Raw genomic sequence first — 14,177 nt, 5'->3', positions numbered from 1 at the left:
TTTGGCCAATTTTTTTATATGTTACAGATAATGTTATTAATTTAATGTATACCAAGTTTTGCGACGATCGTCTGATTCGTTTATAAATAAAAAATTAAATAAAAGCTCGACCGAAACGCAACGGCAACGTCGCAAGTGGCGGGAAATTCAAAATGTTCCAGAATGTTGATCAGTAAATATCTCAATATTATTGTAGATATTTATGCATTCACGCATAAAATACAAGCTTACGTGTGTGCGTGAGTGTATGTACAGAACGCCCACCCCTTCCCATAAAAAACAATAAATGTTAATAACACGCTATTTATTTTTTTTTTTAATTTCAAATTTATTATTTCTTCTTAAGATACAATTTTTTTGCACATTACAAAATCACATGCTCATAGTTTGAATCACTCATCTTAGGCTTTGGGCATTCTTACGAATGAAATCTACAAATAGAAATACAATTGTTACAAGTCTTTCTAATTACTCATTTATTCATTTTCACTACACTTTTATAATAAATCAGTAACAAATACTTACAGCTTTATCACAAAAACATTGATACACGAACGCTGTCGTAACCGACGCAGCACGCAGCAGACGAGCAGACAGTGTAGAGTGTGCAGAGACACCTGATGCGTGTACATGAACACTCACACATTTAAGACCCGTACGACGTTGCCAAATCTTCATTCATCGCTGGTTTCCCCTCACCGCGCAAATGTTTCCCCCCGCTAACACTACCGAACGTCCTTAAGAAAATAAAAGTACTTTGTAAAATTTTTGCTAAGATTCAAACTTACCTAGCTGATATACACAACAGTAATACATGTTATCAGGTGCAACACTTCCTTGAATGTTTGAACCTCGAGCCTTTTTTTGATGAGATAACTAATATAAAAAAAAGTCAATTTTGGAACTTAAAACGTAATTCATTAATCAATCAAAGCACTTAATGACTTTTGACCTCAGTCAGTGAGTAGAGAAATAAAGAAAGCACAAAGTCTTTTAGGCACACTCACGCCTCGTACGAAGTCTATTGTAATTTAGATTCTCCGATGTTAATTTAAATAAGAAAATGTTAATAAGGCTAGACTACGTACGAGGTGTCGATAAGTTCTTCGAAAAATGGACTGAAAAAAAATATATTCATGAAGTAGTGGAAAAAGCTCAATTTTTTTGTTATTATTAAATTAAAAAATGTATCCTCAACAACTCAGATTAAGTGAACTTTAAAAGAAAAGATATTTGTTTTTCTTTAAACTAATTATGTACTTTTTATTTTTAAGCACTACTCATAGTAAAATCAGATAAAAAAGAATGCATAAGTATTAAATTGAAGAAGTATAAGCTAGTGGTCAATAAGTAACCAACACCTTGTTGATGACTAAATTTTTTTGGCTACTGCTTCGATGACTCGGAAATAGTTAATTGTAGACGGTAAGAGTTAAGGACTATTTTAGTAGCTTGTTTAAATTTCTGATACTTATAGAGAAAATGACAAAAAACCATTCTTTCTAATTTTATAAGTCTAACTATTTATCAAAGAAAAAGCAATGTTTCTTTGATAGCAATAATTAAGTAGCTATAATGAATGCTGAAGGTAATGTAAATACGATAAATACTGATGCATCATGTTAATGTACCCATGATGTATTGGTATTAGCTGATCATTTTTTTTAAGCAAAAATCACTTGCACATAGTTTGTGCTTACATTGAAAATAGATAAAAGAATTCAGACAGAACTTAAAAAACACTTTAAAAATCAGATCCACTATTTTGAGTAGCAGTTGCGTGAGAGTCTTGCTTTATTAATGCATGAAATAATTATAATGTATTCCGTTAAGAACGTTTTTAATTTTTTATCATCGGGTTGCATAAAAAAAAAATGGAAAAGACAAAACGCTTGGGATTTACGGAACTTATGCATACATACTAGTGTATGCATTCATTCATGCATACAAATAAAGTGGTACTTTAATTATGTATCATTTTATTATTAAACTAATTCTATTTGGAAATATGGGATTTTAAATGGTTTTGGCCCGATTTTAAGGTCAATCTTGTAAAGTGACAGTTTTTAGTAGCTGTAAAACATTTCTCTCGTTACTTTTTTTGTCATTCCAAAATATCTATTCTTAAATTAGAAGGTCTAAAAGTATTTAAAATTTACCCCGAAAAGCATTTAAATAAATGGATATCTGTTTTATACTCTTATGACCAAGGATTTCTATGATAATAAGGATAAGAGTCCTTGGTCATGAAAGCATGATAAAAGTTATCTATTCATTTGAATGCTCAAAGTCAAATGTACAATTAATACTTACATAATAAACTCTAATATCTTATTTACAGTGTTAGAAATTCCATATCTTTTATCACATTTGTTTCTTCTATAATTAGAAGAAAAATACTAATCACATAATTATTTGATTTAAAAATTGCCTTACGTATTGAAAATTTAATTAACAGTCAGAGCTTTTACTGCTAGTAGCTTACATAATAAAGATTCCACAGCAACTTGTTCTTGGCGCCTAATGAGGTACATGTCATAAAAAAACAAAAGAATATATCGACTGTCGCAGTATGAACTCGGCTTCAGGTTGATCGTATTCTTTATTAAAAAAGTAACTCTCACGCGCATAAGTCGATGTATGCGATAAGTAAGTTTTTAAACTATTTTTGACATTTCTGAGGTACTGCTCAAGTTCTAAAAATATTAGAAAAAGATTAAAAACTACTAAGACTGTAAGAAACTTGTTTGTTAATTAACCTTTTAATCTATTCATTAGTTTATTTTACGGCATTGTAAAAACTTACACTAAAGATCTTTCAATGGAAAAACGTTACTTATATAATATTTATATCGGACTTCTGATAAAGAAATGAAAGAGGAAAGTGTGAGGAAAATTTGTTTTAATAATAAGTAAGACTTATCATCTCAAAACGATGACAAACATAGAAATTACGTTGTAGTAACTAATCTAAAAAATTCTAATACAAGTTCATTGACAGATATACTTTTTATTTTGTTCGAAAAAAAAAAAAATTACGTACTAGTTTTTAACAACAAAAACATCTTATTCAACACCTATTTTATTGTAACCCTTGTAAAAATGCATAATTGCGACGTTTCTCTAAACTAATATTTCTGTAGAAGACAAAAAAAAAAAAATTGATCGCCTCATGGAAAAAAAAAAGCCGAAACAGACTTGGAAATTGGGAAAATTCAATGGAATAATCTCACTCGCTGAGCATCACAATAGCAGATGCCTATGGCGTAACCAGTCATCATTGCAATTATTGCCTAGTCCATCAAAAAATAGTATACTAGTAGACTTACAGAATAAAAAGATTGATCCACAACCAGTACTAGACAGTTTTGCTGTTATCAAGTACGATTCATCTTTTCTATTATCAGAAGGAGGGGCTCAACATCCAACTACAGGTCTCGATTCCTTCAGTAACCAGATACAAATAAAATCAGTATTTAAATCTCAAAAACAAAAAAAAAAAATTCCACTTGAAAAAAAACGTGCGACATTTACACAAATACATTATCATTTAGAAAATAGTGAAACAGATTTAGACTTAACTCAAGAAACAATATACGACACTGTAGTTAATTCTAGATTGGATCATAAAGAACGCAGTCAAACTCAACAAAACCTGGCAAGACATATAAGTGTGCACAAATTTGATACTTTTTCAACGTTTGAGGGTACATTTGACGAAGACACTGGCTTAGGCTATATTGCTGGCATTGACGAGGACATAACACAAACTATGGAACAAATCATTATTCCTACTTCTGATATCAGTAAAGAAAGCTTGGTAATGAAATTTTATAATTTTTAAAACTCTTTATATTAACGAGGCCACTTTAAGAAACTGCAATTAAAATTTTTAATTAACGTATATAACACTGACTATTAACTAAAACTTGCATTATTTTATCATCATTATAAATACTCTTGCTCAGTAATCAAAAGTTTTCTACGTAACTACAGAAATTATTGCTCCAGCTAAATACGACTTCAAATCTTAACGTCTTTACAAAGTTTAAGAAGTGTTACCGCTGATGCATGTTCGCAAAAAACTAAGAAATATGAGAGTTGTGTTAGCAAGTTAATTTGTCATAGCTATTCTACTACTATTGAAAAAAAAGTTACATTCTTCTTATAAATAGTAACCAAAATAGAAAAAAGTGCTTGGTCTGTCATTTCATGTACACTATATCCTGCGAGGTACGACAGCTAGGAGAGAAAATTTAGGATTATGAAACATTCTTCATGATACGTTTTAAACTAATAACACTATTGTAAAATTACTCAAATAACTGATGGGAGCTTGCATAAGAAAATATATATATATGCCTTGCTATTAAGTTGCATTTTGGAATGTTGTATTCGAGCTAGAAGTTTTTGCAACGTTAAACATTAGGTGTAATGTACTTATTGCTATGAATAATACATTTTTACAACCATCCCTACACTTATTACATACAAAGCTAACTAAGTTTGACGTACAATATCTTGTAACAAACCTGAATAAAATTATTTTAAGCCTATGAGGTAGTTGATACGTATTATTCTGAGGCATTTATGACAATAAATACAATTAATAGTTATCACTTAAATAATTTGTTTTCATAGCAAGCTTATAATTTTCAAGCTTTGAGTGGATTTATATGTATAAGAAAATTATATGGAAAGAATGTAATAGTGGTGGCTAATTTATTGAATAGCATTTCTTTAAGAGTTAAATTATTAATGGAACAGAGGAAATAAAAAATAAAAAAACAACAACGCAACTTGTAGTATTTATACTAAAAGCCTTCTTTACTCCACAGTGTAAGGATTTTTAATTTTTAGCCCCTATGATATTTGTGTTAGATTGGTGAGTAAACAAATAAAACTTAGTAATAAAGATATCGAAACAAAGAATTTTATTAAGAAGCAGACAACTTTTTAAAGACGTGCCAAAACGTAACATCAACAATTTATTTTTAATTTATGTTTTTGTGAAGTTCTGAGATTGGTAATTTATGAATATAAATATACCTTTCATGAAAGATCACGGTGTACGTAAGTGGTAAAACTATCGTTGGAATAAGTATATGTACTTCTATTGGTCGTGGTTTCAGTAAGTATTTTAATGTTTCATTAACAAACAGTGTTAAATGGGGTATAGTGGGACAACGCAAAAATTGCAGGGTCTAGTGGGACAGGAGGAGAAAATCGTAACTGGTAGACTCGTTTGTTAAAAAATATCTTTAAAAAAATTTCCTAATATTCCTTTATCTCTTAGCTACATAAGACTCTCAAAATTGATTGTGGTAAACGTTCAAGGGAGAATCAAAAAGATATTTTATCAAGCTGTCCAAACACTAGTTTGATGCATACGTTTTAAGCGAGGTATTTTGCCCATTTTAGATGTAAGACTAAAGTTAACTATCAAGATAATATACCGAAAATAAAATGTTTTTCTTACGTTTAAACTATTGATACGTGATAATATGACACTAAAGAACAAGTTTTATTAAGTAGGTCTTAAAAATAATTACTTTGTCATAAAATACAGCCTGTCCTAGTATACCCTTATTTTCTGTAAACACCATGTAGAAGTAGGACGAGGCTTATCATTGCTGTCCCACTACTGCATCCTTCTTCTTAAAAGCTAAGTAGTAGTGGGACAAGTATTCGACAAGACCAAATCCTATTTTTAACGACTGTGATTTCATGCTTTTTACTATAGTAAAAACTATGTATAGTAAGTGTGCGAGTGTCATAAGTCGAATCCTTAATAGTAAAATTAAACTCAAATATATTTGTAGGATTAGTAGTTAAGCAAATGAGAGCATTGTTACCTGGTAAATAGACATAATCTGAAATCTAACCTCAATGCAATTTGTAATAATCCATCCTGCCCAATGTAAAAAAATCAACTTTGCAGAAAATAATGTATAACTTTAATAATTAATTAACATCATACTCATATTTAAAAAAAACTGAACAAAATCAATACCTCTAAAAACTGTCAACAGAAAAATATAAGTATTAGTTTACTCACATTATATCTTCATTTTGTATTTCAGCCTTTTAATTTACTTCTTATCTCTACAGGAGAATCAAATAATTATCCTTTAAAAAATGTTTTCTGTAACCAATATTAATTTTAAGATCAAGAAGAAAGCAGCTAAGGAAAACCGACCCGTGGCGGTTGTTAATAATTTGATTCATTACTTAAAAAAAAGAGAGAAAGAAAAAAAGAAAACATTCAAAAAGCAGTAGGTATTAGTTAATAAACAAAAAAAAAGAAGAAATAAAAACGCTAAAGAGTACGAAAAAAATTCAAACAAGAAGTTTCAAGAGAGGAAAAAACTGTTAGGAACAAAGAAAGAAAATAACTTGAAAGTAAAAAATTAAAAAAAAATTTTTAAATAAGAAAACCGAAATGCGAATAATGACTCAATTGCACAGGAAATGGAAAAATGTTTATCTAAACTTGAAGACAATGAAAAAGCATTATGTACGTGGAAAGTTTATTTATTGCAGAGCAAAATAAAAAGAAAAAAAAAAAGTTTTAAGACCTTAGAAACTAATATTTATTTTAAACTTCTGTTCACTATTATTTCCGTAGTTTGTATTATTAATAAGTATATTATTTAGTTTATGTTGTAATAGACAATATTTTTTTCTTTATTATTAACGGACGTAGTAAGTAGGGATTTTGTGATATTGTTGAAAAAAATATAGATAAAAGAGAAATCCCTATTAATCTATTATTTTTTATATTTAGATACTCTTAAAAGTGATAATTTACCTCTTACAATTGAAAATTGTGTTCTCATTTATGCTAAGAATATTATTATATACTGTCCCACTACTACCACATACAGTGTCCTACTACTGCCGTAATCCTCAAAGACTATGTCATACTACTAAAGATTTCACGACTTATTAGAAAAATTATTTAATTAAACAAATAATGATAAACTTAGTCAATAAACGTTGTTTCCTTAAGTAAAGACCTATATTTTCAATTTAAAAAAAAATTTAGGTGAATTAGCATTGGTGGAACTTCAAAAATAATGAATAAATATTTTTTGCTTAAAAAAGTGTCCCGCTACACCCCATTTTACCTTATAAACAATAGGTGACGTAAATGAAAAAGTTTAACAACTAAACCATGCAAAGATGTGCTTATTACGTCTCTAACATAAGGCTCATGTGAGTCATGTACACAATCATTCCTAGTCCATGTTTAATATCCACGATATATTTGTATCGAAAGAGCTGAAAACATCGATCTTGTTGAACCATTTACACATTAGGATAGTATTACAAGCCAATAAATTTCGCATGAAGAAGTTCATCACACATAGATTTTTTTAACAAATACTTTTCAAACATTAAATATATACACAAAACATTATCAGAAATACCCACAAGAAGTTGTAGATCGTCGAACTGAAATTTTTTTTTATATGTTTGATTTGAGAAATATTGTAATTTAAGGAAGTCATTGCACACTTTATTTAAAGATGAAAATATTTTTTTCTAAATTGATGTCGTGAAAAAACATTGAATGTGTGTTGTTACCAAATCTTAACACAGTCGTGTCTACATGTTTCAAGAAATAAGTTCATGAAGTTACCCTTTTCCGCTGTTTTTAATATTCATGAGCATAAATATAAGTCTTCCAAAAAGTTGTAGAAAACGCATACCTATTATGCTTGACACAGCGATGAGAATGTTTAAGAAAACTGATGTATTATTCATGATAACGTCATTTATACAAGTGCGAAGTGTCAACAAAATCGCGTCTGATGTTATAGAGATATTAGCCCAAACGTAAATAAATTTGTTTCCAGTTCGTATGTTACATTTATGCGGAAGACAAGGACGCATTGAGTACACTATCTGCCATCAGCTCGATTTTTTACGTGGCTCGACGGTTTTTCACGAAATTACTTCTAGAAGTCATTCAACTCAAAATTATGATCTAAAACTTGGTATAGGCCTTAATGAGATATTGTACTTTAATCGCTGTATCATTGAAGTCCTTAATTTTAAGAATTCATAGCACACTTCTATCGAAAGAAGATCAGATTGATCATAATGACTATGCCGTTTACTCCTTATTTTCCATCTTCCATACAAAATTTATTAATGCCGTTTGATTCATACTATAAAAAACTAAACACCTTATAAAAAGTTCTGTAATTTATCTGAAGAATATTACTAATACATTAGTCAGTTCTGGCGAGAAACAATGAGTAAATAAAAAACAAGAGATTACTTCAGCAGACTTTATCACAGCGCCTTATGAACATGCTCCCCTTCCCCTCACCCTCTAATGAGAGTGACGTTACTTTCTAAGGATGTAACCTTATTAAAGAATCTTATTACATTTTTGTTATGTAATTATCTAAGTTAAAAAAAATTATTTAACAAAAAAACTAGTTTATCAAATAAATAGTATAATAGAAGGGATAATTTATAATGAAACTAAAATTACTATAAAGCAGTAAAGAATTCTTTTACTTTAAAAATAAGTTACAAATTACACCATATCAAAAAATAACTAGAATTTTTATGTCAGGCCTGCTCACAGCAGAGTGGGTAAGAGATACTTGGTTAGTATGCAAGAAATCAACCGTTTAAATCTCGTGGAAAGTGCTTTTTTTATTAACTTTTTTTTTTTTTGAGGAACGGTGCTGCCGTAATGGTAAACGTGCTTGGTACTGATATTACAGCGTTTGAGGGGTTGTGAGTTTAGTATCCAATAAATAAAGAATTTTGTAACAACTGTTTTTATCAGAAAAAAGTTCCAATGGAGTCCTGACTGTTTTGGGGCAGGTTTTTTTGTAGAATTTTTTTTCAGAGTAATCCCAGGATTTTTTCTTTACCTCATAGCCCTTTGGGCGTTGGTTAATACAAAACAGTGTTAAAGCTTCATGTAAGGATTAGTAGATCTAATGTCAGACACTGGGTGGAGAGCACCAGCCTTAGGAATGAGGAGTCGTCTCTGAAACATGGGGCTTTTTCGAGGATTCTAATAGGATTCTATGCATATGTTGTAAATGGGTGGCACCACTGACTAGACTATGAGGTTGTAGTGGTAATTCAGTAAAAAAAAAACTATTTTTACTTTTAACGAGTCTTGTTTTAATTTGTTTGCTCGTTAAATTAGCTGTATAGCTATGTTTGTGTAGCACTTATCTTGAAACTTTTGAATCTCATTCATGAAATAATCGAATGAAAGTTTCACGGACATATCTTTTTAATTTTAAGTCATGCTGATCATCTGTTGATTCAATTAGAAATCCGATTCAAAAATTAGTTCTTCTTCATCTGTCTCGTTTACCTTACGATTAAAAAAAATTTTCTAATTATCCTTTTTTATTCCTCATGTCTTAATTTAAATCTACTGTCATGTCTATTAGAAATCTAAATGAGAAGGTCAATATTCGTTGCTGTATACAGGTACTTGACTTATTAACATAAAAATAGTAAAAGAGTGGTTCTTTATTATAATAAATTGTCAAAATATTCTAACAATAACTAACACAGTTCCTAATCATCCAATTCACCAGAAAAAAACCAAGTTGGTTACTTTATCAGGGTACTTTAAATACCTGTTCATAAAACTTTCTATTAAAAGTAAAATAGGTGTTCTCAACCAAGAGCTTGAGTATTTTTTGAGGTTGCATACAACCAGATAATATAGAAACACATTCCTTCATGTATAGAAGATCGGGCTAGGCCTAGACTTGTTTTTAATTTTAACGTTAGTACCGTACCCATGAGAAAGATGGCGTTAGGGTCGACTGTCTTAAGCAAACGTACGACCTTAATGCCACGTCCCTCATGGGTCATGGGTACAGTACTGGCATTAAAAGTGAAAACAAGTCTAGGCCTAGCCCGACCTAGCCTTCTATACATGAAGGGATGTGTTTCTATATTCTCTGGCACAACCAAACCACACAGTACATATGTAAACAATGAAGTAACGTCTAGCGACACCAACACGTAACTCTTTAAAGATTCTCAAAACTCAATTTTATTCATTAGTTTATGGGTACTAGGGAAAAAACTTTTTAATTTTATTGTACACTCTTTCATTTTTTATTAAATATTTGTTAAAGTATGTTAGACTATTTGTCAATAAAGTACTTGATCTTGACGAAATATTTTCCTTCAGCATTTTCAGAAATCCATACGACTTTGCTTACTATGTGTCTGTTTGTGTTAGCTATATTTTGTTGTATTTATAGTTTAAACATGTGTTGTCATTAATGTATTTTAAATGTTGATAAGCCGTTTTTTCTAGGTACTTGAAAGAATATTTTCATGTTTCAAAGTACGTGTCAATATTTTTTTAAGACGTACAATAAGATTTCTAATATAATTTTATTTTTCTATCCCCTCCAAAATTAAAGTTAAAAGAAATAAGAAAGTCTGTGCCAGCACTCAAGGTAGTAAAGTTGCATGATTTAATGGTATGCTACTAAATGTAAGTTAATATAATTTCTTATTTTCATAAAATGTCTTGAGTAATAAAAGTTGTTTTTATGATAGTTATAGAAGTAAAAAAATATCTGTACAGATTGGTCATATATCATAAAACTCTGTCAGCAATTATAAATTTATAGACATAATAAGTAACAAAGCAGTAATCTTGTCTGCTAAACGCACATTATACTTGCATGGCAGATGAAATTGCGTGGTTACGCGTAGTTGGAGTTCTATAAAATTTATGCTCAGACTTCCAGCTAAAAAACTAAAAGTATCGTTTTATGAGTTATTAGACTTATAGCTACTGACTAAAGCAGTGTAATAGTGTTGAAAATCAGTAAGCTTCTTAGTTTTTATTATATTATAATTAATCTTTAGTTTTTTACTATCATGCAAAAAGACACAAGACCAGATGGTGCTGCTGTTGTTATTAAAGTGATTACGAATGGTGATTTGCCGTTGCCTGCCTTAGCGAAAAACAGACTTTTAAATATTTTTTGTTTCATAAGTTCTTTTAGAGATAAGTAGGGAGATTGTTGACTGCCATGCTACGGAGTGTGCCCACTTTTTTCAAGTGGTTCAAGCGCCCCACCGCAGCCAAGCAGCCGAACCAGATGCACATTTTTTTTTTTATTCGAGAAGCACGGTAGGGGTATGAGAAGAGTGGATTCGCGTGGAAATGTCCATATAGGCGCACATTTTGGAGACGCGTGGGAGGGGTATACCAAATGTGCGCCTACGAGGAGAGGAGTAGAAATGTCGGCTATATAGCTATATAGCTGTATATAGCTGAGCGCACAGTCAAAGCAAGTAACGATACGAGTTTTTCTCTTTTGAGAGTCTTTTGACTCTGCAACCAAGTACATGCTATGTATATATTTAACTGACTTTCTCTCGCTCTGGCTTGAACGTTATCTATAAATCTTATTTAATTAAATCGTAAAACTAAGTGCTCATAAATTACATACACAGGCTTTTGATTTCAATACATTATTTTTTAACTCTCCCGTACTTTTAACATTCTTAAATCTATTTATGTTTTTAAAAAATATGTAGCTTCAACTGTTTTTTAAGGTTTTCAGTACAGCCTTAACCACTAATTTATTAATTTTACACATTCTAACTGCTGTAAACTGTGTGACAAGCTCTGAAAGATGTCCATGAACATATCGAAAGAGATACAACACGTTCTTCGGATAGCTAAGATGGATAAGGCTTATGCCCCTCCATAGATTGTTTTGCACTTATGGGTTGAAATCTACGTCATGGTAGATTTTTTTTTTTTTTTTTATTAAATTTATCATTTTGTCTTCATATATATGCATATGTATATATATATATGTGTGTGTGTGTGTTGTCGACATTTTGTTTTCGGATACATCAAATTAAATTATTATAGTTATTTTGATACTTCTTGTTAGCACGGCAATTCCATAATTTCATAATAATAAAATAACTTTTAAGGATTTTGACATGATTTGTGTATTTTTAAACTCCTAAGAAATTATGAACATCTTTTTCACGACAAAAAAAAGCCGCCCATCTACTGCTATTTACTTAATGTTGAAATTTTAATCAGTAAATGAATTCGATGAACGCAATAGAAAATACTTTGTAAATATTTTAAAATTGTTTGCAAATTTTTAATAAGGTGTGCTACTTTTATTTACTTTTAGGCAGTCAGAAGAATAATAATAAACGAAACAGTTCGATGAATAAGTAATAAAATTTATTCGGCAAGATTCTGAGACAAAACATTTTTTTTAATACCGCAGTATTTTGTTTAGAAAAAAGAAAAATAAAATGAATTACCTTTAAGGGTGATGATTGTAATAAACATATTCTTAGGCTGTAGACTACTAAGGAAGTTTAATCATTTATATTGAATTTAGAAAAAGCATCGTAATACTTTTAACAATGATACCATCGGGTAAGTGCAAGAAAGAGTCTTTTTAGAGTAAAAGTCAAGAAAGAGCCTTTTTAAATTTTCGGCCGAAGAAAGTCTTCTTAAACTAAAAGAAAAAGCCTTTTTATACAGAGGTACACTCGCACTGAGGTGTATCAAGCCGGCGTCAACTAGTAGAATTAAGCCCAACGAAAGGTTGCTCAAGATTATTCTTCGACATTTTTGAGTTCTTATTTGCTCCTCACCCAGCTGTCGGTTGGTCTCGTACCTTTGTACGAATCCACACATTTATTCTATACTAGGGAGCAAAACGAGATGTTCAAGAAAAAGACATCAATGCCTTTTTAACCCATTTGTTTACTTCTATTTTAAGGTAGTAATGTATATATTTTCAAAGATCGATTATATACTTACACACATAAATGTAGTACCAACTTAAAATCGGTGAAATAAAAATTAAAGGCTCTCTTATTTTCAGTTGAAAAAGGCTCTTTTACGCCTATTACTCTGGAAAGACTCTTTATTATGCTAACGTGATAAATTATTTAGGATTGGGAACTGTGAGAACTAAAAGAAAGTTTTGACAACAAATTTATATATTAATAAAAACTGAGTCTGGGTCTATTTCTGCTAGCAAAATCTTCGATTGAGATTCTTATTCTTTTTTAACATAATTTTACGTCGTTGAGTACACGTTAAGAATTCATAAATTCATCAACTTATGTCATGTGAGATGGGCCCAACAAGAGTTCTTAAAGAATTTATTAGTCTTCATGTAAAAAATCTTCTTTATCGACTGCCTGAAATTATCGCACATATATATATCAGCCTAATATCTTAGTTCGTTCCCAGCGAAATTCAAATGATTTATTTATTTAATTACAAATAATAACCTGAACGTCAAAATAAATTGATGTCACTTTGTTACGAGGTTATTCCTGACACAACTTTCATTTATCTACAACTACGATATGGTTGTGATTATTACTCGTATTTTATTAAAATTAATAAAAAGAGTTTAAATTTCGCGGGGAACGGGCTAATGTATGTATGTGTGTACATTGGGTGCGTTTTTTTAAGTAGTCGGTCGGTCGGTAAACTTGTTTATGAGTCTATTTAGATGTTTATAATTGAAAACTCTCGGTGCCGATCACCAGGACATCGTCATCAGCACCCTCGTATATCTGGACTCGTTTATGAGTCTATTTAAATATTTATAACTAAAAGCTCTCAGTGTCAATCACCAGGACATCGTCATCTGCACCCCCGTATACCTAGACTCTCGTTAGAGTCTAATTGAATTTTTTTAATTAAAAACTCTAGGTGACGATTACCAGAACATCGTCATCAGCACCCTCGTGCACCTAGACTCGTTTCTGGCTGTATTTAGGAGCTTATAACTAATAAAAACATTGAATTTCAGATGGAATCCTAAAATCGTCAAAAGAGTATACGAAACAAAAATGTAGTCATCATGTGAAGACTTAGCTTCAACATACCTCTGACAGGCTTAAACAAAAAACAAAGAAGACTACTGCCGCAGAGCTGGCTCTGAACCTGTTATTTTAAGTTGAGAACATTACTTTGCTCTGATGTTTAATGCTTTTAAAAAGTATTTTCATTGTAGTTACTTGGAAGTTTTACTATCGTTCTAAAACGAAACCCATTTTTACACATATATTTTAAATTTTTTTTACATATATTTAAAATCTGTTCTTTAAATTATTATAGAGATTTTCGAAACCTAACATTAAACTGAGTA

The 14,177-nt window shown here is 30.4% G+C and overlaps 1 protein-coding gene across 1 annotated transcript in view; it reads left to right on the top strand.

The window, feature by feature from the left end:
- The first annotated feature begins 2,636 nt into the window (after positions 1–2,636).
- The window catches only part of LOC106636993 (RAS oncogene family member Rab32), a 268,682-nt gene continuing 257,141 nt past the window's right edge, over positions 2,637–14,177 (top strand). Inside the window, exons 1-2 of the mRNA XM_089589278.1 lie at positions 2,637–2,649; positions 3,555–3,806. Coding sequence (XP_089445404.1) covers positions 2,637–2,649; positions 3,555–3,806 — 265 coding nt within the window. The remainder of the gene's footprint in view (positions 2,650–3,554; positions 3,807–14,177) is intronic.

This window comes from Copidosoma floridanum, unplaced genomic scaffold (assembly GCF_036245765.1).
Source record: "Copidosoma floridanum isolate Cflo_tuat_1 unplaced genomic scaffold, Cflo_Japanese_pri ptg000008l, whole genome shotgun sequence".
NCBI classification, from domain to species: domain Eukaryota; kingdom Metazoa; phylum Arthropoda; class Insecta; order Hymenoptera; family Encyrtidae; genus Copidosoma; species Copidosoma floridanum.
The sequence above is the reverse complement of the archived record's forward strand: the minus strand, read 5'-3'. Positions and strand labels throughout refer to the sequence as shown.